The sequence below is a fragment of the Danio rerio genome, chromosome 6 (assembly GCF_049306965.1).
Source record: "Danio rerio strain Tuebingen ecotype United States chromosome 6, GRCz12tu, whole genome shotgun sequence".
Lineage (NCBI taxonomy): Eukaryota > Metazoa > Chordata > Actinopteri > Cypriniformes > Danionidae > Danio > Danio rerio.
This window is the reverse complement of record NC_133181.1, coordinates 54,171,817-54,191,835: the sequence shown is the minus strand read 5'-3', so window position 1 is coordinate 54,191,835 and position 20,019 is coordinate 54,171,817. Positions and strand designations below refer to the sequence as shown.

The window sequence follows — 20,019 nt, the reverse complement described above, 5'->3', positions numbered from 1 at the left end:
GATCATGTATTTTAACTGAAATATTGTCAGTAAATAGACCTGAGCTTTCATTTAGTTGTTTAGCGTAAAAGAGGTAAGCGTAAGTGAAAGGTAAACGCCGTCAGGTGCAGCAGACAAGCGCCAAAAATCACAGGAAGTGCCCTGCCAGAAGCGCTTATTCAATAAAAGTCCCTGTGCTCAGAGGCGGGCCGCTGCGCTTCTTTTCCTGTTTCACGAAAGTGTCAACTGCATTTAAATGACATAAGCATAAAGCTTAATTTTTGCAGTACTTTTAAGCTCAAATTATTATAAAAAATATATTAACCTTCAGAATGATGCGAGACACAAAATTCAACCATGTGGGCCCAATGATTACCCCTTATCTAAAAATTTTTGCGGCCCCCCTAGCGCCATGGCCGCGGCCCCCAGTTTGAAAACCCCTGCACTAGATATCGCATTCGAACCCCGAACATGCGTCAATAGCGCCGCCATATTTGTACAGTGCTCCCAGGACAAATGTCATTCAACCGCACTAGTCAAGACTGTTACTACGTGAAGATGCTGGATTTTAGCGCTGTGTACGGGTGTAGTAACAAGCAAACAAAGAAAACAAAGCACAAAGACCGAACATTTCATAGGTAAGGTTTCGTTTTTTACGTTTTTGTATGTTATGAACTTTCGTACTAAATAAGTTACGATTCACCATAAGACAAGGTAGCACCAACTCGCACTAAACACTTATGCAAGTTTTGTTAATTAAAATCAGCAAACAATGCTAAAGAAATGTGACAACGAGATACTGCGGTGCCAGAAACTTGTATTATTGTCAGCTAGTGAACGAGTCGTTTATAACAGAGATTCATTCACAAACGAATCGGCTCCCTCCGTCAGATATATGTGTATATGTGTATTTCTCTGGCTCTAGATGGCCTCCAGTCCTCACTGGAGCTTGGCCCCGCATTCATTTCAAAGGAGCGCTACCCTGTACTAAAATGGTGGCTCTATTGACGCATTCCTTCCAATAGACAACAGGTAGGCGAAATCTAATGTATATATCTATGGGAATGGTGGGCCAAATCAAAGGTTAACGTGTGCCCCATCTCTGCCCAGACTCACACTCTAGTCTATCAATGTGTTGTAGCAGTTGCATATATTCAGCCTCACAAAGTAGGCTGTGTCTTTGTCTTTCATGTGACTAATAGAAAACAAATGAAATTGAGAGCATACACAAATATTCCACATATCTATTTCGCAAATTCTCTAAATTCTTGATTTTTTTGTTTGTGATATTTAGGTATCTGGCGCTAGAGGGCAGCCGTCGTCCGTTTGAGCCAATCAGAAAGTTCAAAACGAGTGACGCGCGTACGTCGTGCACTCGCAGGCCTGCGTGAAGCGCGAGTGGCAAAACCAACGGGTGTTTTAGCATAAATGAACGCTTTACGAGATTCCTCACGGTTTCCACGCCGCGAAATGTTCGAGGAGATGTCAGTGGAGAGAAACTGGACGGACACCGAGACCAGGGCTCTGCTGTACATCCGACAGGACGAAGAGATCAGCAGGCAAATCAGCGGGACCGTTCGCGACTCGCTAATATACGCCGAAATCTCGAGGCTCCTCAGTGCTCAGGGGATCCACAGAACCCAGCGGCAGGTCACAACCAAGCTGAAAACCCTCAAGCAGAAGTTCCTGAAAATACACGAGCACCACAAAAACAGCGGGCACGGGAAAGTGTACTGGAATTGCTATGATCTCTGCAAGTCTATCTGGGGCAGCGGAAGACCCACAAACACTTCAACACTTCATCATAATAATAATAACACAGTGAAACTCGAAGAGCCGCAAAGTACATCCATTGAAGACGCGAGAAATGAGAGCAGATCCACGGATATTGAAGTGTCCATCAGTCACGACGAGGAGACCGATGACCTGACAGAAGGTGCATAAGATAGTGTGTTATTATGGTCACATGACTTCACTTGCATGGTCAGAAAAGTGCATGGGTAACACTTTTAATACCGTTATATTATAAGTGAGGTTTCAGTCAACACAACATGGGTAACACTTTACAATAAGGTTGTATAAGTTAATGTTAGTTCATACATTTACTAACACGAACAAACAGATATTGTTTAACAACAATACAATGTTTAAATATAACAATGATACAGTATTTATTTAGATTAGTTACCCTTAGTTAATGAAAATGCACTAATGTTAACAAGCATGCATTTGGATGTTAATAATGCATTAGTAAACTCTAAACTATGATTAATTGATGTTAGCATTATTGAAACCTTATTGTAAAGTGTGACCAGTTAATTACTAGAAAAATAGTATGTTAAAGAGTATGCAGTAGTATGTAAGACGTTGTGTTATATATACATTATTTCAAAATGACCTCATTTTCATGCTCTGTCAGGCTGATTTAACTGCCTAAAAATCTAATTTAACTTAAGGTTTCTGCAGGTCTTAAATAGTCTTAATTTACAGGTTAATCAGATGCACGAAAATGCTGTTAATGTGTTAACTTTGACGACATTCAGAGTGTTGGTGACTGTTTTTCCTAAGTAGAACATTATAATTTTAGATGAAACTGTAAAAACTGTAAAAATCTGTAAAAAGTCAAAAAAAAAAAAATCTGTAAAAATATCTACAAAAGTTTTGAGAGACTAATATCTTATGCAGTCAAAACAAATAGATGACCTGTGGTTCAGGTCTGCTAAATTGAGGTAAAGTTGGTTTAGGAACAACCTGTGTAACATCTTGTATAAAACCAACTTTACCTCAATTCAAAGTACTTGTGGCCATTGACTTATGTTTTGTAAATCCTTAATAAGGACCACAAAACATTTTTATTAAATAATTATTTAATGTTCTTATTTTTAAAATAAAGACTTGTTCAGGGTATCCCTGGGGTCTTAGGTCTTAAAATCGAAAAAAAAACAAAAAAAAAAAAAAAACGAAATAAATAAAATTAGCCCTTAAAAGTCTTAAATTGGCTGAAATATTGTCTTGTAGGTGTAAAATCATTTTAAACGAATCTTAATTTTTTACTTTATGTAAAGCTACTCAATCAATCCAACATATCCAGTCAAAAAATACATCTGAATAAAATAAACTGAATAAACATTCTGTTGTGCATACACTTATTTTTATGTTGTTAATTGTGCTTAATAGTTATGTTGCAAAAACAAATTATGTATGTAAAGAGTCTGCTTGTTTTAAGGTATTATTTTAAATATGTGGCTAAGAAATAACTAGAACTACAGGCAAATCATATTAGAATGGGCAAGTAAATTTTTTTTTCTCAGTTTTTTCCCTCCTTTGGATCTTTAAAAAGTTTTTAGCTTTAGCCGTATATACAGTTGAAGTCAGAATTAGCCCCCCTGTTTATTTTTTCCCCAATTTCTGTTTAACAGATAGATTTTTTTAGCACATTTCTAAACGTAATCATTTTACCAAATCATTTATAATCACTGATTTATTTTATCTTTGCCATGATGACAGTACATAATATTTGACTAGATATTTTTCAAGACACTTCTATACACCTTAAAGTGAAATTTAAAGGCTTAACTAGGTTAACTAGGCAGGTTAGGGTAATTAGGCAAGTTATTGTATAACAATGGTTTGTTCTGTAGACTATCGAAATAATGTGTTATAATAATTTTGGCTAATAATTTTTTACCTTAAAATGGATTAAAAAAATAATTTAAACTGCATTTATTCTAGCCGAAATAAAAGAAATAAGACTTTCTGAAATACTATCAGACATGCTGTGAAAATGTCCTTGCTCTGTTAAACATCATTTGTGGAAAAATTTTAAAAATCAAAAATTAAAGGGGGGCTAATAACTCTGACTTCAACTGTAAGTCTGAAATTTCATTTTTTTATGGTCTTAAAATGGTCTTAAAAAGCCTTAAATTTGACTGAGAAACCAGCAGAAACCCTGCTTTTTAGATGTGTGGGTGGCTGGAAGAGTCAGCTAATTTAAATCTTTGAGTGAATTGTCCCTTTAAACTCAAATAAGATTTAATCAAAACATGCAATTATATTCTACTATCTAAATCTAAGTGGGTGGTTTAAAAGTATTTACTTGAATAAAACAGGCAGAAAACAACAAATCAATGGTGTATGGTCGCAAATTTCCAGGAATTTCCTAAATTTGAAACTTTCCATGGTAATTAACAGGAAAATATGGTAATAAAGGGGAATTAATTGAAATAAACTTAATTACAAGTTACCCTGTAATAAGGAAATGACGTAGTTCGGGGAAAAACAACAACTTGGTTGTATAAATATCAGTAAAAACAACAGGATTAGTGCAAAGTGATTGGTATGTCTCCCCTGTGCATCCCCCAGTCACATGCACACAGCTCTCCAGTGAGTGCACAGCTCTTTAGGCCACACCCTCCTCATCAACAGGGCTTTTCTCCGTCACATTCACACAGCTCAGATCTTCTCTTGAACACTTCTCACTTCAGCACAACTACTGAAGCCACACTGCTGCCTTTCAGCATAAAGACAATATCCAGCAAAGTAAGTTTTGATGATTTTACTAGGCTGAACATATATTTGATAGCTAGCTAGCCAGCAAATAAGCTAGATGTGCTAACTTTAGGCTAGCAACAATGCTAGTTAGCTCAATTTTCCTGCTGTTCCTTCTGCTTTTTGCAAGCCAGTTTCATTTCAGTTTATTTTAGTGTTGCTTCTCTATTCTTGTTCATTCCTCCTCTATCTATTGTAAAAGATTTGTGCCATTGCACAATATGTTTAGCTAACTATTCATACATGTGTGTTTGGCATTGAATTAGTGTGTTATTTTTTTCACCAGCCCTTTTCTAATCTTATTCTACAGAACTATGCCACGTCCGCTGTCTGAAGTGTGGAAACATTTCACCCCAGCATGTGTTTCAGGAAAGGCTGTGTACATTTGCAATTACTGCGCGCAGCCGTATGTTAAGAACGCCACAAAGTTGCAGCGACATATAGTCAAGTGCCTAATGTCTCATCAGGGGTCAATGCAAGCAGCGACCGGCAAGAGTTTCTCTGTTAACATTAGAAGTGAAGATGACTCCAGTGTTCACCCTCTCGACAGCTCTAGAATCGAAGGACTGATGAATGGTTTGTTGAGAAGTGGCTCACGCTGATGCTTGTTCATTCATGTAAATTCCTGTGAAGTTTCCAAACTGGGATTATTGCCAAAAGTCCTCTGTGTAATTTCCTGTGGAAAGTTTCTGGAAATTTACCAGAAATGTTATTCCTCTTTTGCAAGCCTTAACAACGGGAAGCTGTGTGATGTATATTTGCATAGCACATACATTGCATAGTACATTTGTACAATTTTGTTTACAATATTTTGTAAACATGCAGTATTTAATGTTTGTCATACGAACAACATCCAATTTCATAAATTGTGGTTACAAGACTTAATTTGCATGCTTAATAGGCATGGGACGATAACCGGTTTCAAGGTTTACTTTTGGGAAAAGTCAGTATTTTAAAACGGCAAAAATGTTTTGTTATGCTGTTTCTAAGTTATAGAAACGGTATAACAATTGCGCTATTTATTTGTTATATATTTGTAACTGTACTACAAAAAAAATTACTAATGTTTTTGTGTCTTACACTTTACATACCTGAAACTTACCTAGAACTTTTTCATTGCTGCTCTTATAGTTGTGTAAATTGCTTCCTTATCCTCGTTTGTAAGTTGCTTTGAATAAAAGCGTCTGCTAAATGACTAAATGTAAATGTAATATGTAGAGGGTTTTTAAAGTATTTTATATTTAAGTCTTGCAGATACTAGAAGTCAATGGTTTATTTTAATTATGTGGTCTGACATGTTTATTTTTCCAAAATTTGCTAAATGTTTCCTAAAATGTAATATGTTGTGTTAAATGGGGAAAAAAGTAGTTTTTTTACTAAGATATTTAAAAAGATAATATTTTACAGCTGTAAACACAATACTGTGATACCGTGAAACTTAATATTTTTATCCAAGGTTATCATAATGTCAGAAACTTGTACCAGCCCATGCCTAATGTTTAATATACATCAGTATCCTGTTATCATCTCAGATATAGAAATATATAATTTTTTATAATTCGATACATTTTGTATTAATTAATATAAGTCCTTTTCAACTAATGATTTAAAACATTTATAATAATTCTGAAATTGTTGTTATTAGTTATTATGCATTTAATTGTTTTCAAAAGGTTTTATTTGCCTTTTCATAAGGCCTTAAAAGGGTGTTTTTCAATATATTTTGACATCGTTAAATCAATATGTGAGCAATTCCAGCATTATAGATGTGATGTGTGCAGTGAAAACTCAAAACATAAATTCACAAAGAAAGTATATGTTAACATCACATTGAAACATCTGTTTATATTTTCCTAAACAAATAACCACAGAGTTATGGGATCAGAAAATTATCAATGGGTAAACATATTTTATATTTTAAATGATGAAAATAAACATGCGTTATGGACGTGACCAAAAAAGTTTGTGAGTTTACAGCATACAACATACTTAACAGTAATTAAATTAAACCGTACAACCCGAAAGAAACAATACTAACCAAAAGGATAAGAGTTGCTCACTATAGAACGAAAATGACTGATTTTATTTTATTTGCACGTTTGCATTAATGAGGGAAAAGCTGCGTTATGCACTTGTGTGACTTTGGTAAATCAAATATAAAAGTTTGAAAACACTGACAGAGACATTTTTGAGTATTTTACAGTACTGTAAAACACAAGTCTACACAAACAACTTAGTAAGGGTTTTACTATTTTAATGAAAATATAATATAAATATAATAATAATAATATAAATATAGTATTTCATGGGAAGGGTGACGTTTGCATGGAATTGCTCATGTACCATGCACTTAAGATACAAAATTAAGAAATTAAATCTTTTATCCCTGAGAAACTGAACAAAATTATGCCTCATGCTTAAAAGAAAGTCTGTTGTGCTATGAAAATTGCTTTCATATTTAAAATGCGTGCATTTTGAACCCAATTTAGATAATCAACTCTAATCAATCAATTTTAGAGAACATTTAGATATTGTTTTCTGTTCTTTGGGTTTATAAAAAGTCTTTTACCTTCATAAAAACCTGCAGAAATCATATTTGTAGCTTAAATTGGGACTGTTGTTTATCTCAAGGTTTCTCATGAGATTTGAGTTGTCAGAAACCAGTACTGATTTCATTTAAACCATAAGTGCTGTAAAATAAAAAAATGTAAATTACATTAGATTAAATTATTAGCTTTATTATTAGTATTATTATTATTAATAATAATAATAATAATTATTATTATTATTTATTGATTGATTGATTTGTAAATTATACTCAAAATAGGTCAATATTTCATGTTTACCTGTGCATCATGTGACCATGCATGAACATAAAATATGCAGATGTTGTTAAATCATGGAAACTTAAAATCTAAAAATGAAAGAAAATATTTTAGGTCAGGTAAGATCCCTGCTTGAACTGAACATCAAGTTTAATAACTGACTTTTATGTTGTTTTATATTTAGTTAGTGTCGCTCCGCCTGTGAAGAAGAAGCCCAGAACTCATTTGACTGTGGAGCGTGTTCGTGATGAAGAGCCTCTGCTTGTGCAGAACCAGAGGGAGTTTGAGGAGCGCTGGCGGCGGGACGCCAGAGAGGAACACAAGGAGGAACGGGCCAGTCTGATGACCATGTGGAAGGAGATGATGGAGTTTCAAGGGAACCTCTTAAAGGAGTTTATTCACCGCTCATCCTCGTCTACATCTCTGCCTTCACTTCCGTCTTACAGCAGACCTGCTCATCACAATCAAGGGCCATCTACATTTCCAAGCACTAGTTACATGGCACCATACACCTCGCCAGAGTAAGACCACACACACTTCTGTTATTCTGGTTTTAGGGTGTCCACGGGATCTTAAATAGTGCCCATTTTTAGGCCTTAAAAAGTTTTAACTTCACTGAAATATTGAGTTGTAGGTCTTAAATCATTTAAAATGTCATTTAAAATGTTTCCTCTGTCCAAATAAAGCTACCCAATTAGGCCAAAGCACATCCAGTTACTAACAATCCATCTAAATAAATCTTTTTTTATTATTATTGTAAAGATATACAATCACAACAGCTGTTAGATGTTTTTACAGAAGATTTCTGTCAGGGGAAAACTATAAACAATAACACAATTCCTAATGACAGTATATCCCTTTACATAATCTTCCATTTAAACAAACTATTTACAGAAGTAAGGGAGGAAGTAGGGAGTGGAAATAATATTTATAAATGGGCATCAAAAAATGTATAACAGAAAAAATTTACATTTAAAATATGTGGCTGAGAAATAACTAGTTTTTTTTTTCCTGAATCCTGAATGTTTAACTTTGTATAAGTCTAAAATTTCATTCATAATGATCATAAAAAGAGTCTTAAGTCTTAAATTTGACTTAATGAAACCTGCAGAAACCCTTTTTTAATGTTTACGACACCTCAGCACCATTTCTAATGATTAAATGCATCCTGTTATGCTTCTAATGCCTTGTTTCCACTAGGGCTGTCAATATGGCTGAAAAACTAAAATCCTAAAGATAAGAAAAATGTGAATAATATTAGAATTCTGAAGGCAATACAGGAAAAAAAGGAAAAAGTACTGTATTGTATCAGAAGAAACCCACAAGAGGGCGCAAGCGAGCACAATAATAGGAAACAGATCAAGCCTTTCTTCTTTTATTGAAATGAAATCACTCGCTTTTTAAAGTGCATAATCTTTCAAACAACTGTTGTTAAATACAACATAATGTCATTAATGTTTAAGTAAGGGAAATTAGGAATATTAACTTTTATATACCCCAACCCACCCAAAAATTTAATAAACAAAAAAACATTCAAAATAAGTATAAAATAAAATACAATACTGGACAAAATTTAAATTAAATGAAAATAATAAATATGTACATTTAAACTGACCAATGTGTGTGTTTGTGTGTGTGTATAAATAAAAAAAATTAAGTAAAAAATAAAACATTATTACATTGAATTTTAAATTACAGTTATCTTTCCAAAGACTTGTGTTTTTTAGCGATCTGTTTATAAAGTTAATGAAAGGAGACCACATTTTTTTTTAATGTTTTGCTTAACCTTTGATTGCATGTAAATTTTTTTTAGCTATTTTCCATACAGCCAAAACATTTATGTTGGGGATCAGTTATAAATCTGAAATAATGATTATTTTCTTTCTTAATTTTTTTTTTCGGGGGACACTTTTATTAGTAAAAGAGACCAGGGGTCCGTTTTTCGTATGATTTGGCAGATTAATTTAGTTTAAATTGGCTCTTTAAATAAATCAAAAAAGCATTTTGATATTGGTAAAGGTCTGCAGCTTTAGCGAAGCATCAAATCATCATCATATTAGCTGTCAAAACATATTCATGACCGCATAAATTGTTATTCCTAAAAAAAAAAAAAGTAGAATATTGTGCATGTCTATTGTCATAAACAAATTGTACTAAAGCTGGTACCCTAAAATAGTACGCGTTTGCATTGAAAAAAATGCCTTATTAATAAATGTTCTCTTTGAACCCCTTGGGTAGAACCACCCCATGACAGTCTTTGTAGGCCCTACTTTTATTTCAGAGTGCAGATTGCATAAGGTAATTTATTTTCTTTTTGACTTAGTCCCTTTATTAATCAGGGGTCGCCACAGCGGAATGAACAGCCAACTTATCCAGCACATGTTTTACTCAGCAGATTCCTTTCCAGCTGCAACCCATCATTGGGAAACACCTATTCTCTCTTGCTTTCACACTCATACACTTTGGACAATTTAGTTTCTTCAGTTCATCTATAGTGCATGTCTTTGGACTGTGGAGCACCTGGAGGAAACCCACACCAACACGGGGAGAACATGCAAACTCCACAAAGAAATGCCAAATGACCCAGTCGGAGCTCGAGCCAGCGACTGCCTTGCTGTGAGGCGATCGTTTTACCTACTGCGCTACCATGTCGCCCCCTGAATAAGTTTTATTTATATCTATTTTTAAACTGTGTGTGTGTGTTACTATTTTCCCTAGTGTACATAACTGCTACTGTAAGAAAATATCAGAATTTGGTACATACTTTTTAGAATTCCTTTTGCTTGAAAATACCCGATCTAATCCTTTGTATATTAAAAATAAGCCTGGTCCTGAGCTGGTTTAAGTTACCAGTACTGTTGCTATGACAACAACTCTCGGATGGGTTTTGAAGAAGGAAATGATCCTGGATCATGTCAAACCAATACCAGCTAATTGAGCAATCCATGTACGAAGAACAGACCCCATCAAATGTGATCCAATGCTCCACAGTAAATCATAAGTCAGTGTTTGCAAACCTGAGGGTGACAGAATTTCTCATGTTTTCATAACATGCCATTTTGCATTCATTTTCAGAGCCGAAACGGAGAACGAGAGCATGATCTCGCATGAGGATGACGAGGAGGAGGAAGAGGAGAAATACATCATAACAGCTCCGATTGCCCCTGTGCCGGACTCCCAGCCTGTAAACCACGTAAACGACAGCCAATCAAAGGCCACAGAGACGCTTACACCTGCGGCCACACAGACATCAGGACAGAGCGATCTGCAGACGACAGTGCTGCGCAGACAAGAGAGAGTCCTGCAGCTTCAGGAGGAGTATTACTCTCTCAAAATCCAGCATCTCAAACACAAGATCAGCAGAGACGCTCAACAGCACCAACAGCACAGTTAGTGCGTCCATTCACTACTTTCACTGTCAAAATGATCAGCACCCTTGGGAAACATGACCAAAGAAGGCTGTGGACAAAAATAGGATTGATTGTCCACTCGTTTCTGTGAAATGTAAGCAAAGAGCTTAGAATGACCAAGAGGCGACACTCTAGTGTAATTTGGGAAACAGCCACTAGAGGGTGCGGTGGCCATTTTGGAATGAAACCTCCAATTGAACAACAGCATATTATAAGTCTGTAAAATAAACTATTAAAAGAGCTGATGATTGTGATAATAAGTGTTGTATTGTCGTCTTTCAGGTTGTATCTAAGTTTTAATGCGCTTTTTAAATAAATAAATAAATAAAAAACAAAGCAGCTGCTTGCTATCGCAACAGTATTGGGATCCAATGGACAGCCGATCACTTTGACTCCAAAATGGCGGAATCCAGGGCTGTTGCTGGGCACTGCTGTTGCAATGAAACGTTCTATTGAGTGTTGCCTCTTGGTCATTCTAAGCTCTTTGATGTAAGGGTTTGTGAAATGTATTTGTTTTAAATGAAAGCATTTAAATGTTTGTATTTGAAAAGGGTGCCAATCATTTTGATCACATATGTACAGTTCAAGTCAAAATTTTTAGCCTTCCTAAATTATTAGTCACCCTGTACATTTTATTTCCCAATTTCTGTTTAATAGAAAGATTTTCTTGCAACACATTTCTAAACATAAGTTTTAATAACCCATCTTTAATAACTGATATATTTTATCTTTGCCATGATCACAGTAAATAATATTTGACTAGATATTTTTCAAGATACTAGTATTCAGCTTAAAGTGACATTTAAAGGCCTAACTAGATTAATTTGGTAAGTTATTGTATAACAGTGGTTTGTTCTGTTGACGATCGGAAAAAAAATAATGCTTAAGAGGGCTAATAATCAGGGTTTCTGCGGGATCTTATAAAGTCTTAATGTCGTCGGTGAAATAGCCTAGTGGTTAGCGCACTGACACATGGTGCAGTAGCACTTCCGGGCGTCCTGAGTTCGAATCCGGGCTCGAGGACATTTCCCGTCCCCACACCCCCCTCTCTCTCTCCTATTTTGCTTCCTGTATGAAATACTATCCTATACACTTGATAAAGGCATAAAGCCAAAAATAAATCTTTAAAAAAAAGTCCTAATGTCTTAAATATCAAAATCTGAATTTTAGGTCTTAAAAAGTCTTAGTTTTACTGAAATGTTGTGTTGTAGGTCTTTTTTTGAAACCGTTTATAATTTTCCTTTGTTCATGTATAGCTATCAAATCTGGCCGATACAACCCATACAATCACCAACAATGTACAACAAATAAAACTTTAATGAAACTTTTTTTTTACTTTATTTACCATAATAGTTTAATGATTTTTCTTACAATAACATTGGTTTAAAAGTGCTCCTTATATTTACTGCTAAGGACACCAATTGTCCTGTATAGATTTAGTTTATTATATATTTTTAAACTTTTATAACAGTCATTAATTTTTTTATTTTTTTTTAAGAAAATGTTTATTTTGGAACAAGTAGAGTTTGTTTTTATACAGTATTTAAAACATTTTGAAAATGTTCTATCTATCTGTCTGTCTGTCTGTCTATTCATCATCATCATCATATATATTTATATATAATTCATATACATTTAATTAAATAGCAAAAAAAATTCTTTTCCATCTGGACGTTTTGAAAGATTCCTTAGCATTTAGCCCTTTGAGTATAAAAATGTATTCATAGTGGTCTTAAAAATGTCTTAAAGTCTTGAATTTAACTTGGTGAAACCTGCAGAAACCCTGATTATTGTTGACCTTAAATGGTTCTTAAAAAACAATAAATGTAAAACTGTTTTATTCTAGCTGAAATAAAACTAAATAAGACTTTATCCAGAAAAAAAATATAAGAAATACTGTGAAGAAAATGAAATTAAAATAAAAAGAAATTAAATTTTCTTGCTTTGTTAATCATCATTTGACAAATATTTGAAAAAGAAAGTTGACAGGAGGGCTAATTATTCTGACTTCAACTGTATATATTCATACTGTCAAAAGCTTTCTTTGCAAATGTCAATATTCTCAGCTGGACTGTGGAGAATATACATCTGTCTTTGTGTACATATCTACTTCATATATTGCATATTTTGTCATAAATTGCATATTTTGACGTGTATATGTCATGTTTATTCTTTATCACTTAAACATGTTAATGAAAGATGTAAAGAGGAACGTTTCATTTAATGAAGTTTGTTTTTCATGGCACAGTTGTTGATGATTCTCAAACATTATCTCACCGAGGTTCAACTGAGCATTTCTGTTGCCTTTTTATTATTTTATTTTACTTGCATCAGTCTGAGTATCTGCTGGGTCTTAAAGTCTTAAAATGTATTAAATGTCAATAACCAAATATTAGGCCTTAAAGTCATAAATCCACTGAAATATAGGCCCAGTTTCACAAACATGGCTTAGGTTAAGCCAGGACTAGGCCTTAGTTAAGTTAGGCTATTTAAGACACATTTATAAAAATGGCCTTAGAAAATATTACTGGTGTGCACCTGAAGACAAAAAAAATAAAAAAATGACACTGACATATTTTAGGACGTGTCTCCGCAAGTTATTTTGAGTTGAGACAGCTCAAACATGCCAAGTAATCTTGACTAGCCTTGTTTGTGAAACGGGGGGATGGTGTTCTATTTCTTAAATCATTTTGAATGCTTCTTAATTTCCCTATGTCCATGTAAAGCTACCCAATAGGGCTGACACCCATCCCATTACTACAGTATATTTCAATAAAAGTTTTAAGAAACATTTATTTATTATTTCTATTTACTTATTATGGGTTCATTATCTTCCTTACAATAACATTTCTTTTTCATTTTTTTAAAGGTTTTAACTTAAGGTTTAAAATCATCAGCATTTAGCTTTGTGTAAGTCTAAAATTTCATTTATTATGGTCTTAAAAAGGTCTTAAAGTCTTAAATTTGACTTGATAAAACCTGTAGAAACCCTGTTTGTACTTGATGAGTAAAAAAATGGTTCTGTTTTATGTTATGTCTATGTAAAATGGGATACAAATGGAGTTTTGATCCTAATGTGATGTATGTCTGATGAAGAATAATGAACAATGTTCATTATGTACCATTATTGTTCCTTAAATGAATCAGAAACTGTGAATAAATATTTTATTCAGCAATGTTTTAGCAATTTTAATATAATATTAATAATAAAATTATAACAATTTACTTATTTACCCATTCAAATTTTAATGTTCTTCAATGTAATGTTAAATTGTATATATTTTAATGTCTATTCAATTATTGTGTATATTCAATATAATTTTTTTTCAAGTATTTGTAGATTTTAATACGATTTTTTTCATGATTTATTTTTTAATTGCCTATTTTGGCAAACATTGGCTTAAAAAGAAGTGTTCACTCAATCAAATACATGATGTTCCAAACCCTTTATTATGCTGTAATTATTATTTTTTTTTTCTCTGTTCACAAGCTCTAAAAAAGGACCAAAAATGAAAATATTTTCTATTGAAGACTTATTTATTATAGTGCACCAGGGGAATGGACTATTATGTGTGTCCTTGCGTCTGTCAAACTTTGTAATATTATTTTTGTGCTTGATTGAGCTGGGTCACTGTGAACTGTTAACCACTGCACAGCACTTCTACAAAAAACATTACATTTCATACTAGAAATAAGAGCATATGGGCTTGAGTGAAAGACAGATGTGTTCATTGTTAAAGTTTGTGTTACAGCTTTAACTATACCCCCCACCCTTTTCTTTTTAGTTCATTATCACTCTATTTCTCTTGTATTTTCACTTCCATTTCTCGTTCTATGTTTCCTTCCTGCTGTTATTTCTCACAGAAAGACATTTGATTTCTGCCTCTGATCTCTCCCTCTCTCTCTCTTTTTTAACAATGTCTGATGCCAAATTGGCTTGAAGTTTAATTTTTTGACTGTTGATTTTTTAAAAAAAATTTTTTTTTGAGGGAAAAATTTTTAGATCTGATCATGAAAGTAAAATAAACAACAATCCTAATTTTTTATTTTTTTTTTAAGAATGCTCTGTTGCATATGGATCAAATTGTGTTCAGTACAGGCTCAAATACTGAACTTGCCAGACCAGAGATGCATGCAATAAGGTTAAATAATTGTAATTAATTTTAAGTTAGACTGAGTTTTATGCTTTATTTTCATGATCTAAATCGTGAAGCACTTATTGCTGCTAATTTTTTCCCCATTAATCATTAAGGTCTTATTCATTTGAATACAAAATGTAGATGAAGCAAAATTAAGCAAAGATTTTTATTTCTGTTGCATTAAGGCAGATTAGTGCCACCTGGTGGAAAAAAGAATTAAAATAAATAATATCCAGACTCCTATCTATCTTGATATGTTGAAAGTGTCAGTTTTTTTGCATTATAATTACAGTCAAAGCTCATAATAAAATAACCTTTATAAAAAATAAAAAACAATCAGTCTGAAATCAACGTTAAAAATTAAAATTATAATGTAATAAAAATCTTGGCTATATTCCTTTAAGGGATCGAACAAATCATTTTGACCTGTTTAAATTGATTTACAAAAAAGTGCCATCAAATATTAATTACAATTTGTCGTATTAAAAATTAACGTATTTTATGTGTTTATTTATGTATGTAAATTTGTACACATGCATGTATTTATTTGAGAAATTGTGTTTTTACACTATAAAAAAAATACTTTTCGTGTATATACCTATATTTTACAGTCTATGGTATATGCACAGCTAGTGTTTTTCAGCTTTCCGGTGAAAGCTTGATGTGACTGTTTTCAATTTCACTGGGTTCCTTTTAAAGCTTCGATGTTGTAATGTCATTAAATACATTTAGTTAAATAGACTTAAGCATTCATTTAGTTGTTCAAGTGTAAAGCGAGATGAACGACCCTGCGCCATCAGGATCAGCAGACGAGTGCAGAAACTCTATTGAAAAGGTAAAATAAACTCAGATTTTAAAGACGTGGTGGGGAAAATGTAATTTACTGCAGTGCTTCTTGTCCGGTTTTCGACCAACTTTATATTATATATCTATCAGGCGGTGAAGATCACTGATTTTTGAAGAATCAGACCTTAAGCGGGGCGATTTTATAAAGAAGACAGTTAACCGGAAGTGTTGCGACTGTAATTGCAGCTGAAATTGAAAGTGCGTGTGCATAAATCTCCATACAAAAAATCCACTGTAATAATTTTAGCTGATGGTCTGTAGTTAAAATTAAAAATATATATTCACCAAATATATTGAATTGTGTTCAGCCAATTTATCAAACAGAAGTGAAATATTTGTATTTGGCCAACAACAAGCCTTGAAGCAAAACACTTTGTACGCATGCGCGTGAGAGCCGTTGGTTGCCACCTGGCGGCTGGACCTAGGCGAAAGGTTATGGTGAGTACTGAATTCTATATTTATTGAATCATGTTTAAATTTAATCAAGTGCAAGTCAGTGAATTCGACATAAAAAACGAACAGCACCGGGATTACATTAGCCTGCTGTTGGCTTGGACACTTTAACGATAATTACTTAACATGTGAGAAACAACGTAAACCAACATTGCTGAGTCGAGGCACAAATAAGCTGCAATGACTTTCACAGTAAGTCCATTTTTAACAGTTGAGTTTGTTTATTTCATATCAGTCTCAAGTTCTGCTACCTCAAGATGTACCATGTGCTTGTTGCTTTATTGAGAGCTGCTGTAAGCCGTGACACTACTTTGGTGTAATGCAGACTGTTAACAGGCGTTTCTCAAGTTCACTGTGTTATGTTACAAGCAATCAGTTCTACTGTAACGCTACCCTTACACCTTTATAAAATGAAATATTATGTAAAACACAACTCTAGACTATAGAATACAGGGACTTTGGTGTAATGCAGACTGTTAACTTTATTCCGTGAGGCGTTTCTCAAGTTCACTGTTTTTATTATAAGTGTTCAGTTCTACTGTAGTCTTTATGTATTTACTATAAAATGCAATATTATATAAAACACAACTCTGCCTTATAGATTTTAGCTTGAACATATTAAACATTGATTTGTAGTGGTTCTTAAAGGCATAGTTCACCTAAAAATTTAAAGTTTACTCACTATTTACTCAGCCTCATGGGGTTTCCAACCTTTGTTAGTTTATTTCTTCTGTTAAAAGTTAAACAATTTGATTTCATGAGTTTAGAGTGCTTTTGTGGAATGGTAATATATTAAAAAAAAAAAAAAAAAAAAAAAATATATATATATATATATATATATATATATATATATATATATATATAAATTCTATGGTTTATCTTTTTGACATTTTTGTCATGTTTGTAAGTGTATTATTTGCACTTCAGTGTTGTATATATTATGATAATTGATATGCATGACTTTGTGAGGTGTACTTTGTAAAAATGCTCAATTTATTTGTTAAATATTTTCACAATAGTGCCTGTTAAATAAAAAATTAATAGATAAATCAATGTGGCAGTGTTTAGTGTATCATTATGTTGTATATTTTGTTATTCATTTTCTTTTGGGACAATGGGGAATACAAAATTCAGTAAAGTGGCTTTAGAAGTGTACATTTTCCAATATACATTTTTAAATTAAGGGAAACCAAAGAAAAACATGAAACATAATTGGTCAAATTTTATGTTTTTATTTTTTTTTATTATTATTGGCTCAACACATTATTTCTCATTGAGCCAATGGTAAAAGGCTGTAGTTTGGGTGGTCAATTTTTTTAATATTAAAAAAATATTTACATTTAATGCAAATTATTAATAATTAATATTACATTAATTAATTACAAAAAATATTTTTAGTATTTTATGTTAAATTTTTTTAGATTTTAGAAAAAATGAAATGACAGAAAGTCATGATTACAATTGTTTTGTTTAATCACGTGTCAACTAGGTTTTTTAAATTATTTAAAGTTTAACCTAACATTTTAAGTCAGTTTGACTGATGTAAGTTGAGATGACTTAAAAAGTTCCTTTGATTCAACTAAAATAATTAAGGCAGCAAGATTTTTATATTGTATACACGCTACACTATTTATCATACAAATACAAACTTTTATTTTGGATAATAATTAATCATCAAAAATCTTTTGACAGCCCTAAAACAACAAAAACAAATAAACAAGCAAATGTTTTCAGTTATGCAGTTAATTTGACTCGCAATTACACAACAATGCAGCTCAGTTTATTTTTTTACACATTTATAATAAAGATTTGCTCACTAATCATAATAAAGGTTCCAAGAGGAGTTTCTTCTGTTGAACACAAAATAAATTGTTAAAATTGTTTTAATTACTTATTTTTTAATTACATATTCTTTTAAAATTAATGTTCAAGCAAAAACCTGATTTTCCACTCTCTTTATTGTGCAGTAATTATGATTTTTCTGTTCACAAAACGTCAAGCCCTAAAAAGGACCAAAAATGAAAGCGTTTTCTATTGAAGACTTATTTATTATAGTGCACCAGGGGAATGGACTATTATGTGTGTTCTTGCATCTGTCAAACTTTGTATTATTATTATTATATTATTGCGCTGGGTCACTGTGAACTGTTGATGACTGGTCAAAGCTGCACAGCATTTCTACAAAAATCATTTAAGTTCCAGACTTCAGCAGCAAGAAGTCATTGGTTACCGGTTTCAAACATTCTTCAAAATAACTTATTTCGTATTCAACAGAAAAAGATAGTCATAAAGGTTTGAAACCCCTTGACGGAGAGTAAATAGTGAGTACATTTTCATTTTGGGGTGAACTATTCTTTGAAGGGTGAAGTTAAAGGTTGAGATCTGAAAATGCATTTGATGTTTTATTCCTGCAGTAGTAGAAATACACATCATCTTGTACCACAGAATGTCCAAGGCCTTTGTGTTAAAGCCAAAGATGTTCTTTGAGGAGACACCTCTGAAAGCACAGGATAATTAATAAATAACTGGAGTAAATCTATAAGGGCGTCCTGTGGTTTTCCAGCGAGACGCTGATGAGAAATGTCAAACATAATGTGGATGATTTTGTGTGAGCAGCTGCTCTGGGGTCTTGCTCAGTGGGATTAAACTTAACACGGCTCTCCTGGGTGGAACATCCATCTCGCACTCTTACAGCAAAACTGAAGAAAAAAAACATCTCCACTCCTGAGAGGCTTCAGAGCTTCAGCAGTTCATCTCTCACATCTCTGATTTGTCTCAGATTTGATGAGCTTTTAGAAACATGCATAAATACTTCAGCCCAACTTTGGGATGTTATTGTAAATTTATGCCTCATTTAGAGCCAATTCCCCAGCAAATACTTGAAAGAAAACCCTTATGTTGTGGGAATAGCTAGATCCTGGTTAGTTTAAATATTCATATGCATTTAATTTGAGAATGAATGACAAATCTTAGCTTGCTTTGTTTGCTGTTAAGTCTAATTATCTTCAATTACATTTTTAAAATCTTTTTTTGTGTGTGTTAATTGTTCTACTGCATCACCTAACAATAGCACTTTTAATGCATATATGCGTATATACACATTTTTGTTTGCTAAAAATATTGGTTTTAATCTGTATACTGCTTGCAACATTTCTTCCAAATTTGTTAAAAAGTAAGCGTTGTTTTTTATTCTATATTTATTGATTTGTCAATAAATTAGCATGTGGTAGAATAACCCTGATTTATAAATATATAATTTTTTGGAACAAAACTGATTTATTGAACAGATATATTTATTAAAATAATAGAACATTTTTAGAAGCAGAAAGATAATACAATAAAATTTATGCAAAAAAATGCAAACTACAACATTTCAACAAAATTTTATATATTTTTTGTTTCTCTCGATTTTTGCTATTTTTGAAAATGTTATTAAATATTTTCCCTTACATTTAAATTTGGGGGTACTAATTTTTGAACCATTATTGTAAGTTATTTTGTTAGGTTAGCTCCATATGTTTGGCTTCAGTACTGAGTAAATTAATGTATGAGCACAAATATATATATATATATATACATACAGTTGAAGTCAGAATTATTAGCCCCCTTTGAATTTTATTTCTTTTTTAAATATTTCCCAAATGATGTTTAACAGAGCAAGGACATTTTCACTGTATATGTCTGATAGTATTTTTTCTTCTGGAGAAAGTCTTATTTGTTTTATTTCGGCTAGAATAAAAGCAGTTTTAAATTTGTTAAAAACCATTTTAGGGACACAATTATTAGCCTCTTTAAGCTATATTTTTTCTGACTATCTAC

At 32.7% G+C, this 20,019-nt stretch overlaps 2 protein-coding genes across 6 annotated transcripts in view; both read left to right on the top strand.

Moving 5' to 3' along the window:
• The first annotated feature begins 1,352 nt into the window (after positions 1–1,352).
• Positions 1,353–13,557, top strand: si:dkey-6e2.2. 3 transcript variants are annotated; one of them, XM_073954671.1, is made up of 5 exons: positions 1,353–1,915; positions 4,431–4,518; positions 4,838–5,103; positions 7,537–7,873; positions 10,428–13,557. In XM_073954671.1, the coding sequence occupies exons 3-5, from the start codon at positions 4,842–4,844 to the stop codon at positions 10,744–10,746; spliced, it is 918 nt and encodes a 305-aa protein (XP_073810772.1). In that variant the 5' UTR covers positions 1,353–1,915; positions 4,431–4,518; positions 4,838–4,841; the 3' UTR covers positions 10,747–13,557. The 3 variants fall into 3 exon arrangements, with proteins under 3 accessions (XP_073810772.1, XP_005166325.1, XP_073810771.1); XM_073954670.1 differs by lacking the exon at positions 1,353–1,915 and having other exon boundaries at positions 4,404–4,518; XM_005166268.6 differs by lacking the exons at positions 4,431–4,518; positions 4,838–5,103.
• Positions 13,558–15,914: 2,357 nt separating this feature from the next.
• ptprt (protein tyrosine phosphatase receptor type T) overlaps positions 15,915–20,019 on the top strand; it is a 519,289-nt gene continuing 515,184 nt past the window's right edge. Inside the window, exons 1-2 of one of the 3 annotated variants that reach the window (XM_073954669.1) lie at positions 15,915–16,189; positions 16,334–16,392. The gene's annotated coding sequence lies outside the window, so the exon portion shown is untranslated. Of the gene's footprint in view, positions 16,393–20,019 lie in introns of all 3 variants that reach the window. The other 2 variants (XM_073954668.1, XM_073954667.1) reach the window with 2 other exon arrangements.